Here is a 16129-nt window from a genome sequence, read left to right on the forward strand (position 1 = left end):
CAAAAACCTATGGGGAATGGTGCAGAAGGGGAGGCCACCCCGTGACTGCAGATCAAAAGGAGGTGCCCATGGGCTCATCCTGAGCATTGAGGGAGCCAGTGAGGGGGCCCGCCCTCAGCAGGCAGGAGCCTGCGCCCTCTTTCGCCAGTGGTTGCAAACTAGCTCTGGGTTTACACACAGCGCTGCCTGAGTCAGGTGGGGTATGGGAAACACTCTGCTTCCTCCCAGAGCCTCCCGCTCTGCACACCGTTTCCCACCTGGCTGTCTGCTTCTGCCTCCCAGGACCCGTGATTCCCTCCACGTCCCACAGAAGCCCCTTCTGCTCCCTTCCCAGCTCTTCCCACTAAGGGAAAGGCAGGCAGCCGCTAGGGGGCGCGCTGGCCTCACGGATAGTCCAACCAGCTGTGCTCTCTGCGTGCTCTGGTCGTGCCTGTGAGCCCAGGGGTATGTGCCCCTCCATAGCCCAGTGCTATACCCCCCCTGCCGTGGCCCAGTCTCTGGCGCCAAGTGTGACCCCTGGTGTGGATCCAATGTCGAGCTCCGGCATTTGCTGGCCCTGCTGCCTTTGGGGAGTACCCAGTGTGGCAAGAATTGGGACTTTGACCCGTGAGAGGTGCTGCCATCAGTGATCCTCTTAAGCCTCAGGGGTTTGCCCACATCACCGAGCCTGTAGGTGGTGGAGCTGGTGTCCAAACCCAGGCCCTTGGGCTCTCCATGGGGCTCTGTTGCTTAGCTGGGAGTGAGTGGCCTTTGCTGCCAGGAGGCATCTGCTCTTTCTTTTTTCTTTTTTTCCTTTCTATATTTTCTTTCTTTTTTATCTATTTATTTAAAAGATTTTATTTATTTATTTGACAGACATCACAAGTACGCAGAGAGTCAGGCAGAGAGGGGGGGAAGCAGACTCCCTGCCGAGCAAAGAACCTGATGCAGGGCTCGATCCCAGGACCCTGAGACCATGACCTGAGCCAAATGCAGAGGTTTTAACCCACTGAGCCACCCAGGTTCCCCAATATATTTTCTTTCTTTCTTTCTATATTTTATTTCCACGTACTGTGTTACCCAGTGTGGGGCCCAAACTCACAGCCCTGAGCTCAAGAGTCGCATAGTCCACCGACTGAGCCAGCCCGGCACCACAAAGAGGCATTCTGTCTTGCCCACCATCTCTCAAGATCCTTTGTCTCTCACAGTCTCACTGTCTCTCCCTATTCTCTGCCTCTTGCTGTCCCGTCTCTGTTCTCCATCTCTAGTGGTCCTCTCTCTCTGTCTTGCTCCGTGTTTCATTGTTCTTTCTGCTTGTTTTGGTCCTGTGTGTCTCTCTGTCCTCTTCTGTCTGTCTCGACATCGCATCCTCCTGCAGAGCTGTGGAGTGGCATGGACTGGTGCTGCTGCACAGTCAGCTGGTTCCTGGCCTGGGCCTGCTTCCCACGTGGCACAGGGCAAGTGCTCAGTGAACGGCAGCTGTGAGGACTTTACCAGGAGTGACCCAAGAGCCCTGGGATCCCACCAGGTGCATCAGGGAGACCTGGGACTGGTCTGCTAGGGGAGGCCGGGCTTTCGAGGCCTCTGGGCTGGCCGCCCCCTTCTCCAGTTGTGCTCTCACCCACCGCCCCCTCCATTCCCATCACCTTGTCTTGGCCTTGTCTTCCCCTTCACATCACATGTCAGCAACTTCCTGCTTCCACATCTTCGTTCATGCATTTCTACTTCCTGTGAATACTTTCCCCTTCCCAGTGCAAGCTCTGCTTGTCCTTGGAGGTTCGTCTCAGGTCTGAGTTTCTCTCCGCAGTTCCCCGTGACCACGTGTGGGTTGCAGAGTCCAGTACTGGGCACGGACTGTTTGCAGCCCTGCCTCCCGGGACCTGGGCTGGAACCAGGCAGAAACCAAGCAGACAGTACTCCCATATCCGTCCCATATCCGTCCTCCTCCCATCTGGTCTCATGTTGGTTGGGATGCTGTGTCTGTTATGGTTAAACCAATTTTGCCACATTAACTAAAGGCCGGAGTTTACAAGAGGCTTCACTCTTGGTGTTGCATTGTAGGGGTTTCCACAAGTGCAGGACATCAGCCGTCCACATGACAACATTGTGCAGAATCGCTGCTCTGCCCTAAAAGTGCCCTGGGCTTCACCCCTATCCCTCCCTCTGTCTCCCGAACCACTGGCAACCACCAACTCCTTTGCTATCTTTGTGAGATTTGCCTTTTCCCTAATGTCATACTGCTGGAATCACACAACATACAGCCTCTCCAGATTGGTGTCTTTAACTTAGTAATGTACATTTATGGGCATTTCCTGTCTTTTGGTGGGCTGGCGGCTGTTTCTTTATGGTGGTAAAAAACACATCATAAAATTTACCGTCTTAACCCTTTTTTTTTTTTAAAGATTTTATTTATTCATTTGACAGACAGAGATCACAAGTAGGCAGAGAGGCAGGCAGAGAGAGAGAGGAGAAAGCAGGTTCCCTGCCGAGCAGAGAGCCCGATGTGAGGCTCAATCCCAGGACCCTGGGATCATGACCTGAGCCGAAGGCAGAGGCCTCAACCCAGTGAGCCACCCAGGCGCCCCTACCGTCTTAACCCTTTTTAAGTAGACAGTTAGGTGAAGTTTACTTACATTGCTGTGCAGCAGATCTCCTGAACTGAAACCCCATACCTACACCCATTAAACAACAGCTTCCCTTTGCCGCCCCCCCAGCCCCCGCCTTCAGTAAGCACCATTCTCCACTCCATATCTGTGATGTGGACCTGCTTAGACACCTCCCATAGGTGGACCCATATACTATTCGTCTTTTTGTGACTGGCTGGTGTCATTTACCAAAATGTCCTCCAGGTTCGTCTGTGTTGTGGCATGGGATGTGAACTTTTTCCCGGCTGTATAATATTCCCCTGTACATGTGTTTGCGCACTCCTCTGTCAGAGGACACTCGAGTGGCCCCGTCTGTCAGCCGTTGTGCAGAACGCTGCCGTGAGTGCTATGAATGATAACGTGACCCTCTTTTTACTTCCCTGGGGGAGGTACTCACAGTGGAATTGCCGGGTCATAAGGGAATTCTATTTTTACTTTCTTGAGGAACTCTCACATTGTTTTCCACAGTGGCTGTACCACGAGGGTTCCCACTTTTCCAGGTCCTCGCCAATGCTTGTTTCCTGAGTTTTTGACAGGGGCCATTCTAATGGGTGATCATCGCATTGTGGTTTTACTTTGCGTTCCTCTGATGATTAGTGATGGTAAACATCTTTTTGTATATTTCTTGGCCATTGGTCTACCTTTGGAGAATTATCTGTTCTAGTCCTTTGCCCGTTTTTTAAAGTGAGCTATTTAACTTTTTTGTGGCTGTACGAATTCTTTGAATTCTTCGTTTGTTCTGGATACTAATCCCTTATCAGAGACATGATCTGCTGACCTCTTCTCCATTCCCTTTGGATGACTCTTAACTCTGCTGATTGCATCCTTTGAGGAACAAAAGTTAAGTTTGTTGTAGTCCCACTTGTCTGTTTTTGCTTTTGTTCCCCGTGCTTTTAGTGTCCTGTGCAGGAAATCATTACCAAATCTGACATTGTGAAGCTCTTTACCTAGGCCTTCTTCTAGAAGTTTTATGGTTTGGCCTCTTAGTCCTTCTTTTTATCACTGCACAGTATTCCATTGTGTGAATGCACCACAGCTGATCTTTTCTGCTGTTGAGGGACATGCTGATGGCTTCCACTTCTTTGCAACTTTAAAAGTGTCCTAAACATTTATACGGGCATAAGTTCCTTTTAAAATATTTTGTTTGAGAGAGAGAGAGCACGCGTGTGCTCATACAAGCGCGGGGAAAAGGCAGAAGGAGAGAGGCAAGCGGACTCCCCACTGAGTGTGGAGCCTGAGGTGGGGCTTGACGAGGGGCTCAATGTGGGGCTCCATGCAGGACTGGATCCCAAGACCCTGAGATCATGAGCTGAGCTGAAGGCAGACGCTTAACCGACTGAGCCACCCAGGCGGCCCAAGAGTATTTCTGGCTTTATAAGAAGCTGCCAGGCTTCTAAAGTTTCTGTTCCATTTGTATTCCAATCAGCAAATAAGAGTTTCTGTTTCTCCGTAATCTTGCCAGCATCTGATGATACCATTTTTTTTTAAAGATTTTATTTATTTACTTGAGAGAGAGACAGTGAGAGAGAGCATTAACGAGGAGAAGGTCAGAGAGAGAAGCAGACTCCTCATGGAGCTGGGAGCCTGATGCGGGACTCAATCCCGGGACTCCAGGATCATGACCTGAGCCGAAGGCAGTCGTCCAACCAACTGAGCCACCCAGGCGTCCCCCGATGATACCATTTTAAAAAATTTTAGCCATTCTAATAGGTGTGGCGTGGTAATTCACTGTTGTTTAAGTTTATAATTCCCTATGAGATGTGATATTAAACATCTTTTCATGTGTTCACTTTTCATTTTGTGTGTCTTTTTTGGTGGGGTGTTCATTCAGGTCTTTTAACCACTTTTAAAAAAAAAAGTCTTTATTTATTTATTTGACAGAGAGAGAGAGATCACAAGTAGGCAGAGAGGCAGGCAGAGAGAGAAGGGGGAAACAGGCTCACCGCTGAGCAGAGAGCCCCATGCAGGGCTCGATCCCAGGACCCTGGGATCATGTCCTGAACCAAAAGCAGAGGCTTAATCCACTGAGCCACCCAGGCACCCCATTTTGCCCACCTTTTTAATTGGGTTGTTTTCTTATTTTTGAGTTTTAAATGTTCTTTGTATATTTGGGATACAAGTCTTCTCTCAGATACGTGCCTGCAAGTATTTTCTCCCAGTCTGTGGCTTGTCTTTTCATTGTTTTAACAGTGTCTCTGTGGTCCAGAAGTGTATGATTTTAATGAAATCCAGTTTTATCTTTCACAGGTCATACTTTCAGTGTTGTATCTAAAAAGTCCTTGCCAGGCGCCTGGGTGTCTCATTTGGTTAAGAGACTGCCTTCGGCTCAGGTCATGATCCTGGAGTCCCAGGATTGAGTCCCACATCAGGCTCTCTGCTCAGCAGGGAGTCTGCTTCTCCCTCATTCTCCTTTTCGTGCTCTCTCTCATTTTCAAATAAATAAATAAAATCTTTTAAAAAATTAAAAATTAAAAATATTGGAAGTTCTTGCCAGGGACACCTGGGTGGCTCCATTGGTTAAGTGTCCATTACTTGGTTTCGGTTCAGGTCATGATCTCAGGATTGGAAGACAGAGTCCCATGTCAGGTTCTACTCTGCTCAGTGCGGAGTCTGCCTGGGATTCATTATGCCTCCATGTTGGTCCCTTTCTGCCCCTACCCAGCTTGCAAGCACTCTTTCTTTCTCTCTCTCTCAAAAAAAAAAAAAAAAAAAAAAAAAAGCTTTAAAAAAAGAGAAAGGAAAGAAAGTGAATTAAAAGTAAATAGATAACCCTTGCCAAATCCAGGGTCACCCCGAGTTTCTCCTGTATTATCTCCTAGAGCTTTTATAGGTTTGTATTTTACAGGTAGGTCTGTGATCCCTTTCGAGTTGACTTCTGTAAAAGATGTAAAGTCTCTGTGTGGATTCATCCTTTTGGATGTGGACGTGGAGTTTTTCTAGTACCATTTGTTGAAAAGACCGTCCTTTCTCAAATGTATTGCTTTCACTTCTTTGTCAAATATTGGCTGATTGTATTTGTGGAGTTCTGGCTCTGGGCTGTCTGTTCTCTTCTTTTGATCTCTTGTCCTTACGCCAGCACTATACTGTCTTGGTTAGCATAGCTTTAGAATAAAGTCGGGCCCTGTCTGTCCTTTGACTTGGTCTTCTCCTTCAGGATTGTGTTGACTGCATTTTCTGCCTGTCCGTATACACTTTAGAATCCGTTCATCCATAACCACAAAATAACTTGGTGGAGTTTTCACTGGGATTTTGTTGAATCTGTAGATCAACTTGGGAAGAAGGGACGTTTTGACGTTACTGATTACTGATTATATTCCTATCCATGGACATGGACTTTCTTGTTTGTTTAGTTCTTTGACTCTTTTCATCAGAGGTTTGTAATATCCTTCCCATAGATCTTGTACGTATTTTGTTAGATTTATAGCTAAGCGTTTCGCATTTTTTCGTGCTGGTGTAAGTGGTACTGTGTTTTTCATTTCAAATTCCGATTGTTCCTTGCTGGGTCGTTATTTTTCAAAATATGAAAATATGAGTCCACGCTGAATGCAGCAAAGTGGAACTGTGCTAAGATGAAAAGAAGAAGAGCTGATCACCTCCCACCTTCCCCGTCCCCAGCACTAACACACAACCCATGCTGTTCAAGGCCTTTCTCCTTGCTCAGCAAACTTGCAAAAGCTATAGGAATGTGGTCAAATAGAGATCCTTGTTTACTTTTGCCGCAGCAGAATCACACCATCCGCGTTATTCTCCACCGTCCCTGTAGCACTTAACGATTGGTCATGGCCAAGCCTGTAAGTAGTCAGTGGATGTAAATTCTGTCCCCCTTCTCCCCCAGTCCTTTATGCGTGTACATTTCTGTACAGGCACACCCACTACTCCAAGGGAATAGAGTCCTTCTGCGTGGTATGGGCACTTCATTTGGTGTGTGTATATATATATATATATTTGTATGTGTATGTGTATATGTATATGTCTTACCTATTCCTGTCTCCAGCTTTAGGTAATCTGAGTCAGTAGCTGTATGACGAGTGATGGTTGGGATGTGTAAACTTGCTATCCTGGTTAGTCACCATGTTCTTTAGGTGTAGAAATGACATCATCTTTTGTGCTCCTCTGGGCTGAGCTGAACGCAGGGCCAGGCATCTACCAGCTGGTAGTCTAGAGTTTGGTTCTGGGCCTCATTTTCTCCATCTGTGACGGGGTCATGGTGATAGCACCACTTCATAAGGTGGCTGGAAAGATGGGGAGAGATCATGCGTGTAGTAGGCCTGGCGCATTGTAAGTGCTCAGCAAATGTGAACTCCTGTATCTGAGTTCTCTGGTGTGGGTGACTGGGGCAGGAAAGGGGGCCTGCCCCCTGCAGTGAGAAGTAGGAGCCAGCCTGGGGAGGGGTCACCTGGTGCATGATGGCAGCCCTGTGTACTAGGAGGTGGGGCCATCAGAGCCTGTGGGTAGGGGAGAGAGGCTGGCCTCTAAGGACCCTGCCTGTCCCAAGTACACTCTCTATTTACTCCTCTCTTCTTTTCCAGGACAAGCAGCTGCGGATCTTTGACCCCAGAACAAAGCCAGGGGCCTCCCAGGTGAGTTGTGTGGGCTGGGGGTTGGGCTGAGGCTCTAGTGGCTCCAGCAGGTATAGGTGGGGGTAGGCTCTGCCTCTTAGCAGAGATTCTGCCACACCCCATACCCCTGGCCCAGGCCTGATGGGTGTGTAGGGGTCACCTGGAGTGGGCTCCTGCTACCAAAAGTTCTTTCTGGGAAACATGTTTTGGGTCCTGGGAGGACCTGGCTTGGATCACAGGGAGGGGCGCATCCTGGCTGTCCACAGGCCTTAGTGGAGGCGTCCTGTGGCTTTAGGAAGCTAATCTGAGACTCCAGCTTCCTCTTCTTCCTTGAGACCCTCATGCCTCCCTGCTTATCCTGGCACAGTTGGCAGAGGCCAGCCTTGGAGGAACCAGAAAGACATAGCCGCCCACCCCGTACCCTTCCAGCCTCACAGCCAATGGACCTTCATTCTGTACTTGGGGTCTGGGGGACTCAGGCACTGAGCATGTTTGGTTTCTGTAGGTAATAGTGCTTGGGGTGCCTGGGGCCCTTTGAGTGCTGAGTGGGTGATGGGTTCTGGGTTCATGCTACAGCGACTGAGCCACTGGGGAATCATTCATTCATTCGACATCAGCTCAGTACCAGGCATGTGGTGAAGGGCCTGTCACTGGTGCTATGGGAAGCCGTTAAGAGAGTTTTAAGCAGAAAGTAAGATAAGCGGGTTTACAGTTTTGAAAAATTCTTCTTGAAGGTGAGGAGGCTTCTTTACTGAGGAAGGTAAAGATCAGGGGAAGAGCTCCCCAGCGAAACCCAGGCCCTTCCCAGACACCCTGTCTCCATCTCTAGGATTTGTTCCCTACCTGGGGTCAAGGGCCATTCACCAGCCTAAACCTGATCAGCAGTAGCGAGGGCTGTGGGGCCTTGTCCCCATACCTTTAGCATGTGCCTTCACACACGCACACACAGGATCCCCGTCGCATAGGCCACAGCGACTTTTTGCCCACGGTAGCCTAGTTGGTTCTGTTTCTGACGGGCCAAAGACCAAAAGGAGGTCCTGTATTGACCAAGCCTGCCAGGCGTGGTTTCAACACCCCCCACCCCCATTCCAGCCCACCGTGGCCCTGCTTCCCGGGGAGCTTGGCCCGGTGGCTGGGGGTGGCGCCTGTCCATGTCCCAGGACAGTGGGGTATGAGCAGTGCGCCCCACTAGAGTTTTCCGTGTTTGACCTCCAAGCCTCTGCTCGGAAGGGGGCATCCCAGGTTGCAGGAGGGAGGTTGAGGCCCTCCACCTCCAGCTTTCTCAGAGCCCCGGGGCACCACGCATGGTACCCCATTCTTGCCCCAGCTGGGCATTGTATGGGGCCAGCTCCCCTGGCCTGAACATTTTCTTCCTTTCTTGCCGCCTCTTCCAGCAAGTGGTGGTGGGGTAGACAGTGATGGTGCCGAGGTGGAGACCGAGTGGCTGCCGTCCAAAGGGCTCCAAGTTTCTAGAAGAAGGGGGAGAGGATCTGGTTCAGGAGGGAGCCCCCCTGAATGGGGCTTCTGGGCCAAGGAGACCTGGGAAGAGCGTGGGTGGCTCCTACCCCCTCCCAGCTGCTGGGATGCTGCCTGGGCTCTGCCGCTGGTGCTGGTGCGGGGGCAGCAGGGCCTGGAATGCTGCCCTCCTCGTGGCCCTGCCCCCCACTTCCGCCCAGGGCATCTGGCCCACACCTGGCTTCTATTAGGAAAACCGCTGCTGGCGGCCAGGGTCGGTGTGAGCTGAGGGGCCCGCTCAGGGGAGAGACCTTCTGGGAGTGCCTTCTTTTGAGATCCTTCTTCCCCACTAGAGAGGGGGGTGCAGCTGAGGGGGGTCAAGGGAGGATGCACTAGGGGCTGTCACTACAGCCTGGAAGCTGGGTGGGACACCCTGGGGAGTTCTCCCCCTGCTGTTGTTTTTGGGCCCCGGGTGACCTGAGCTTGGGTTGGGAGATGCTTGAGCAACTCCCTCCTGTTCCCCATCCCCCACCTTATATCTAGATTGCATTTATGACCATTTATTATATCCTGAGCCCTTGGCACACACAATCTTTTTCCACATTCACGATTGTCCTATAAATCTGGCCCTTTGGTCATTTCTGTCTTAGGGGCACAGCAGGGCAGCCTAGGCGGGCTCATCTGTTGGACACTGCAACCCCTTCACTGTCAGGAGCCTGGGTGGGGGTGGCCAAGGCCTGAAGCTATGGGTGTGCCAGGGATGGAGCAGCCTATGGCTGAAGGGGTGTCCAGGGAGCTGTGAGACTTCAGCACTGGCCTCGGGTCAGCCATCTGACCTCTGGCATGGGCTGGTAGACCTGAGCCTGGCCGAGGAGGGGCATGAGTGGGTGGCGGGGGTCTTACACCAGAGAAGGTCCTCGGGGCCCTGCGCTGCTCCTGCAGCTGCCCTGCCCCATACAGCAAGCGTTGCCTTGGCGACAGAGGGGGGACTTGGCTGTACCACAGCTGGAATGCCGGGTATGTGCCTGTTCCTGGCGCCCCTGTGCTGGGCAGTCGGCCCCTCCTGTTCTCTCCTTGGGGCCAGGTGTTGGGGAGACAGGAGGGGACTGAGGGACTTCTCCCTGGGCAGGGTGCTCTGCTGCTTGTTGGGACAAAGGCCACCCCTGTGAAGGGGGGAAAGCCCGAGGCCTGGCCTGCAGGCCTCGGGGATTACCACCAGCAGTTTCCCCTAGAGCCTCCTGTGACAGAGCTGGGATTTCGGGGTGGCAGACTGCCCGAGTTCCAGCCAAACCTCTCCTCTGCTCCGGAGAATGAGAATTTGGGCATCTGGCGAGAGGGCTCCTCCTCCCTGAGTCCTGCTCAGGTCAGGGAAGAAGAACTTGTCAGTTTTAAAATACAAATTAGGGGTGCCTGGGTGGCTCAGTGGGTTGAGCCGCTGCCTTCGGCTCGGGTCGTGATCTCAGGGTCCTGGGATTGAGTCCCACATGGGGCTCTCTGCTCAGCGTGGGGCCTGCTTCCCTTTTTCTGTCTGCCTGCCTCTCTGCCTACTTGTGATCTCTCTCTGTCAAATAAATAAATAAAATCTTAAAAAAAAAATAAAATAAAATACAAATCATTTTAATGATCTGGGGACAGAGGAAGGAGAAGGTGGTCAGTGGCCAACCCAGCCCCAGGCCAACCCAGCCCCATTCCATAGGGCCTCCTGTGGCTCCCGGGCACACTGAGCCAAGTGTGCTGACAGTGGGCATGCTGGGCCCAGGCTGAGCTCCTGCCTCATCTCAGCTTCCTTGGTGCCTTCAGTGTCCTCAGAGACCAATGCCCTGCCCATCACCACCCTGTGGGCAGCCTGGGTCCCCTGGTGTGAGCTCATCCAGGGGTGTGTGGTAGGAGGCAGTTGGGACCTGGGGCCCCTCCTGGTCCCAGCTCTGCTGGCTTTTACCTGCTGCTCAGTCTCCTCATCTGTTGTCACCTCAGGTCCCTGTCACACAAACACAGAACAATCACCCAGCCCACAGGGGGCAGGGGGCTCAGAGAGCTGACAGCTGTCTTACTAGGTGACTTGAGGCAGGTGTCTTCTTGAGCCTCTGGTTTCTCCATGTGTAAAATAGGAAGATGGGAGACCAAGGCCAAGGTCGATTCTGTCCCTGATCTGTGCTACTGAATGAAAAATGCTTCATTGCAGCCTGCATGCCCTGCAGGCTTGGGGGCAACTCCTCTCCCTTGCCTCCTGCCCCCTGCAGTGGCCCTGGCCTCTTTGCTCACTCAGGTCCCAGGTCCCCACTCATCACAGGTGCTGGCCCCCTTGCCTGGCTCACACCTGCTGATCCTTCCTGCCTTCGCTCACATGTCACCTTAATTTCCTTCCCTCTATTATACTTTCATTGTACTCCGTTATCAGGCTTTTTAAGAAAATGTATATGGGGTATGTGCCAGACAAGCCCTGGGCGTTCACCAGTGTTAACCCTTCCCACAGCAGCTCTCCGAGGGTGGTCCCGTTACATGGCTCCTTCTCCAGCTGAGGGAACAGGCACAGAGGCGTAGAGCTGTCCTGCTGGAGGGAGGCTGTCAGTCACCAGGCAGCTTTTCACCCAGAGCCGCGGCCCCTAACCTTCACTTCCTGGCACTTACAATAACGTGCAGGGACATAGGGATTTCTCTTTGGTTCAGCTCCGTCTCCCAGCTTGTGTGTTCAGTGAGGCGGGGGACCCTCTCTACTTTCACATATTCCCAGTGCCTAGCAGAGAACGCTGCTCGAACATTTGTATTATGATTGAGCAGCCCCGTGTCACCCACTGACGTGACCATCCATCAGAGAAGCATCCGAGAACCACCTGCCCCACCGTGGCCCCTAGCATGGGGCTTGGCCTGGGGAGACCTCGCAAGGTCTGGTGCACGAATGAGTGACACATGACGCTTTGCCAGCGGTCTGGTTTGCTCTGCGCCTGGGATATTTGCACGCCAGTGAAAGGGAGGGCCTGTGTGACACCACTGCCTCTAGGGTGTCAGGGCATGGCTGACCTAGCTCTGGCCCCACAGCCCCTTGTATGTAGAGAGGGGTGTGGGGCCCTGGTTCTCAGGCTGTAGCCTTGACTTCCTGTGCCGGCTGCCGAGTGGGGAGGGGAGCAGTGAGAAAAGCCCCTTGAACAACATGGGCCATTCCAGGGTCTCCCACGCTGGGGTCCGCCTCCGCGGGCTGGGGAGGGGACGCTGGGCCAGCTCCTCCCAGGCTACCTCCCTCCCTCATTCATTCCCAAGGAGATCGTGGGAAGCTTGGAGGAAGCTGGCCACAGTTTGGGGTGAGCTATTTTTGGTAACAGGGTCTTTGGTCTCAGGCTCCAGGGGCCGAGGTGACTGGGGAGGGAGCTGTTTGCATTTCCTCTGGGCCCCCTCTGCTCCTTGGGCTCTCCTCCCCACCCCTGGCCCTGGGGACGGGGCCGCCTATCGTATGAACTCGCCTCTTCTCCCTGGGCTCAGGAAGCCTTCGTGCTGGCAGCTCCCGTACTGGGGGAAAGCGAGGAGGGGCACTTATTTGCCCTCTCCGGGGACCATTCCCTAGAGCTTGGCACCAGGCCCTCTCCCCAGGCCCTGGCAGTCAGGAGGTGGCCGTGATGCTCACACTCCCGTGATCTGCAGTCAGCCGGTCCCTCTCGGGTGTAGTGTCAGTCGGTCCTTGGATAGCCCTGTGAACGTGATCCCCACTCACAAATGAGGGTCTCTTGAAAGCATGGGGATCCCCAGAACTTGGGGATACCGACTGGCCACTGAGTGCCTCCTCTGGGATTCCTGGAAGGACAAGGGTGTGCTGCCACCCTGAGCCCTGACCCTGTGACCAGGCAGTCCCTACTGTCTCCTTTGGAAGAGGGGCACTGAGCCTAAGCCTGGTGCCAGGTCAGCCCTCTGGGTGCGGTGCTGTCCTCAACCAAGGTGAGGCTGGGGTCCATCATGTCATGACACTAGGCCTCCCCTGTCCCCCAGCCGCTGGGGCTCACCACCCTGGCCCCTTCTGCCCTCCGTGGGGCTCTCTGGCAGGTGGCCCACCCCAGGAGGCCCGCAGCGCCATCTTTTGTCTCCTCCAGAGTACGGAGGCCCACAGGAACAGCAAGGATGGTCGGCTGGCGTGGACGGGCACCCAGGAGCAACTTGTGTCCACTGGCTTCAACCAGGTAGGGCTCCTCCCAGATGGGCTGGGCACCCACACCCAGAGGGTAGGAATGAGGCCCACTGGGAGGTGAGGGGTGTCCAGCCAGCTCTAGGCCTGTCCATATACGGCCCTGTGTGCGGCCGGGTCTCGGAGCCCCAGGGGACCTCCAGCTGCTGAAAACTGGCAGATTCCATTCGCAATAGCTAAGCCTGACCCTGGGAACTGTGGCAGCCTGCCCCCACCACTCCCAGGAGTCCATGGACAGAACCGCCCCCGTGTCCCTTGTCACCTAGGGGTCCTTAAAGGGGCAGGACATGAAAACTCAAACTCTCCCTCCCTGGCATGACTCATTTCCCCCCCATCCTCCAAGGGCTGCTCTGGGCCAAGTACCCTTGTGCCAGGCTGTGTCCTGAGATGCTGGCTTCCCAGGGAGCCCAGGGGGATGAGGGATGGGCCCTTCTGAGCCCCTCTTTGCCCCCTCCATGCAGATGCGGGAGCGGGAAGTGAAGCTCTGGGACACCCGGCACTTCTCCAGCGCCCTCACCTCCCTCAGCCTGGACACCTCGCCCGGGTAGGAGCAGCTGGCACACTGGGGCTGGGCTTGAGGGAGGGTCAAGGGCATTAATGATGTCTTGAAGCCTATAGTGGACACTTGGGGTGAGGGCCTCTGCTGTGCCATGGCAAGGCCACCTGTGGAGTGGAGGGGCCCAAGCGGGTGGCACTGCCTGGCCCGGCCCAGACCTTGTCAGTGAGGGGCTCATCACCCAAGTGGTCGGGGGCTCAAGCTCGTCTGCGAGGTCTTGCAGAAGAAACCCGGTCGTGGCCCTTCAAGGCTCCTCCAGCAGGCCTGTGGGGGCGAGGCCACTCTGCCCGAGCAGAGGAACTTCCTGACCCCATCCCACCCGGTCCCCAGCCACAGCAGGGGCCCTTGCTCATGCAGGCTTTCAGAGTGTCAGGGCAGGGACTGTGACCTGGCAGACACATGGGTGGGAAGTGTGGGAACGTATTTGATTTTGCTGGGGCCATTTTGGCGGTGCCGAGGGTCAAGGAGACCAAAGCTTCAGTAGATGGCAGGGTGGACATGGGGTGACATGGGGACAGACGGGCTGGCAAGCTTGCAGGCACAAGGGACAGAGGGAGGCAGGCCTTGGACTGACAGGCTTTATGGAACCTCCTCAGCCCTGGCCACACGCCTGTCTCTGGTGGTTGTGGGTGTGGTGGGGGGGTGGGTGTGCCCAAGTGGCTTGGGACTGCAAGTGCCTCTCAGTTTTCCATCCTCCTGGAAGTGTGTGCAGGGGGGTCTGTGATGGAGCCGTGGGGACTGGCCAAGCCAGCTCTGTGCAGGGGGCCTGGGCTCCCTGTGGCTTAGGCACAGGAGGCTGTCAGAGATGACTCCCCATATCACAGCTGAGGAAACAGGCGCTGGGAGTGAGGGACCATCCTGGCTGGGGTAGGAGGAGCCGGGGGCCTGGTTCCTTTTCAGAAGCCTCTGCCCTGCTCAGTCACAAGTGTTGGAGGGGCTTTCTGGGAACCCCACCTGCTCCCCAGGCAGGGACCTATGAAAGTTAGAACCAGGAGAGGGTTTTCATTCTTGGCTGTCTGTCCAGCCCTTTTCCCTTCCATTTCATGGCTGGAGAAACTGAGTCACAGAAGGCCTAGTGATCTGTCTAAGCTCTGGGAATCGCGTGGACCATGTTTGAGGGCACAGAAGCCTGACTGCCATAAGAATTCTTGCCAGGGCATCTGCCAGAGAAGGGCTAACGGTGGTAGTGACCCTCCACTCCCATCACTTCTTACAAACCCGAGAGAGGTTGGGGGGCTGGTGAGGCCCATTTTGCTGATGAGGAAAGCGAAGCTGAGTGAGATCCAGTGCTTTCAAACCACATAGTGCAAGGCCTCTGCTTACTCTGGGCCCTGGGGATTTGGAGGGGGCAGACACAAGGGGCCCCTTTGTTGAAAGAATAAGAGCCCCTGGGCCTGATGCTGCATTCGTATCTCATCCTCCACACCTCCCCAGGCCAGGCCATCTCTTCCCTACCCGGCTCCCCCGCAAACGGAGGGAGCTGGCCCAGCCTGGAGAGGGGACCCAGGGTTGGTCATCAAGTGCTCCTCCTCCCACCACTTCCTGCCTTCCAGGCTCCACCCCTGGCCCCTGATGGGTCCCCCTCCACCGCGGAGCAGCCCCTGCTCATCCCCAGCTTGGCCCCTGGAGGAGTTAACGATGCCCAGACCCCATGGTGCCACTGGCCAAGGCTGACCCTGTAATTACAGCAGTTAAGAATAGCTTCGCAGGGCCAGCAGGGCCTGGAATTTCTCAAATCACTCCCAGATGGGTGGCCAGACCCGTGTCCCACCCCCTCCATCCCCCAGGCCTGGCCCCTGCCCTGCCAGGCCACACCCTTGGCAGGGGAGTGGGGACTCTCCAGCCCTGTGTGGTGGTGGAACCCCTCGGGCTCCCCTGGGTGTCAGCTCTGCTCAGTGATCTGGACTGTAGATGGGAAGCATGCCGGGTGTCAGATGCAGGGACAGCCACGGAGTTCCACTGTACCCCTTCAATTTCTTCTCTGTTTTACAGATTTTCCCTCTTAATTTGAGCAGAACAGGGAGTGTTCTTTTAAAAGCTAGAGGGGGCCGAGGATCAGGCACACACCTCTCCCTGTTATCTCCCAGGGAACGCCCAGGGCCGACCCTCCCAGAGGCTTCTGTCATGGCTCCCACCTGGGGCCTCCTCCCTGCTCATCCCCATGGTCCGTGGAGCAAGGCTCCCTCAGAGGAGACATGGCATGGTTGGAAGAGCAAGGCATCAGGGGCCTGTCCGCGAAGCCAAACTCTGGGCAGGGTGGAGGTGGGAGGGTAAGTGGCAGGGCAGGCCTGGCACTGAAGGAGCAGCTCCTGCTGTAGACTGGGAGGCGCGGAAACACTGTCTCGGGGCGATGCTTCTGGGTGGGTGAAAGGTCAGCTGGACCCATCACGGGCGCCAGGCAAAGGGGGACACATCTCCTCGTGATCCACAAGAGGCGTCTGAGGCCAGAGAAGTTCATTATCTGCTGAGGTCACCACAGCAGCCAGTCCGCGCAGGGCGGAGGCTGGGGTTCAGTCTCTGGGGCTTCACACCAGAGAGCTTCTGCTCTTCATGGCGGCCCCACCCGTCTCCTGGAGGCCTGCATGGCTGGCAGCGCCGGGACTGGGCCAGGGTGCCTTTGTCGGGATCCTATCCCTGCCTGCCCTGAACAAGCTGCTGGCTCACCTCTCCCAGCCGGTGCTTCTCTCTGTAGGGCATTTGCTGGGCGTTAATGGGAGTCCATGTGGCACAGGGCCTGCGGCAGCAAGGACCCAAAATCCCACTGGCA

General features: G+C 54.6%; 1 protein-coding gene across 2 annotated transcripts in view; it reads left to right on the forward strand.

The window, feature by feature from the left end:
• LOC309854302 (mitochondrial import inner membrane translocase subunit TIM16) overlaps positions 1-16129 on the forward strand; it is a 65878-nt gene that overhangs the window by 14692 nt on the left and 35057 nt on the right. For both annotated transcript variants that reach the window (XM_082713200.1, XM_082713202.1), the window contains exons 7-9: positions 7154-7204; positions 12715-12801; positions 13268-13350. In XM_082713200.1, the coding sequence (XP_082569326.1) occupies positions 7154-7204; positions 12715-12801; positions 13268-13350 (221 nt within the window). The remainder of the gene's footprint in view (positions 1-7153; positions 7205-12714; positions 12802-13267; positions 13351-16129) is intronic.

This window comes from Mustela nivalis (assembly GCF_964662115.1).
Source record: "Mustela nivalis genome assembly, chromosome: 19".
NCBI classification, from domain to species: Eukaryota; Metazoa; Chordata; class Mammalia; order Carnivora; family Mustelidae; genus Mustela; species Mustela nivalis.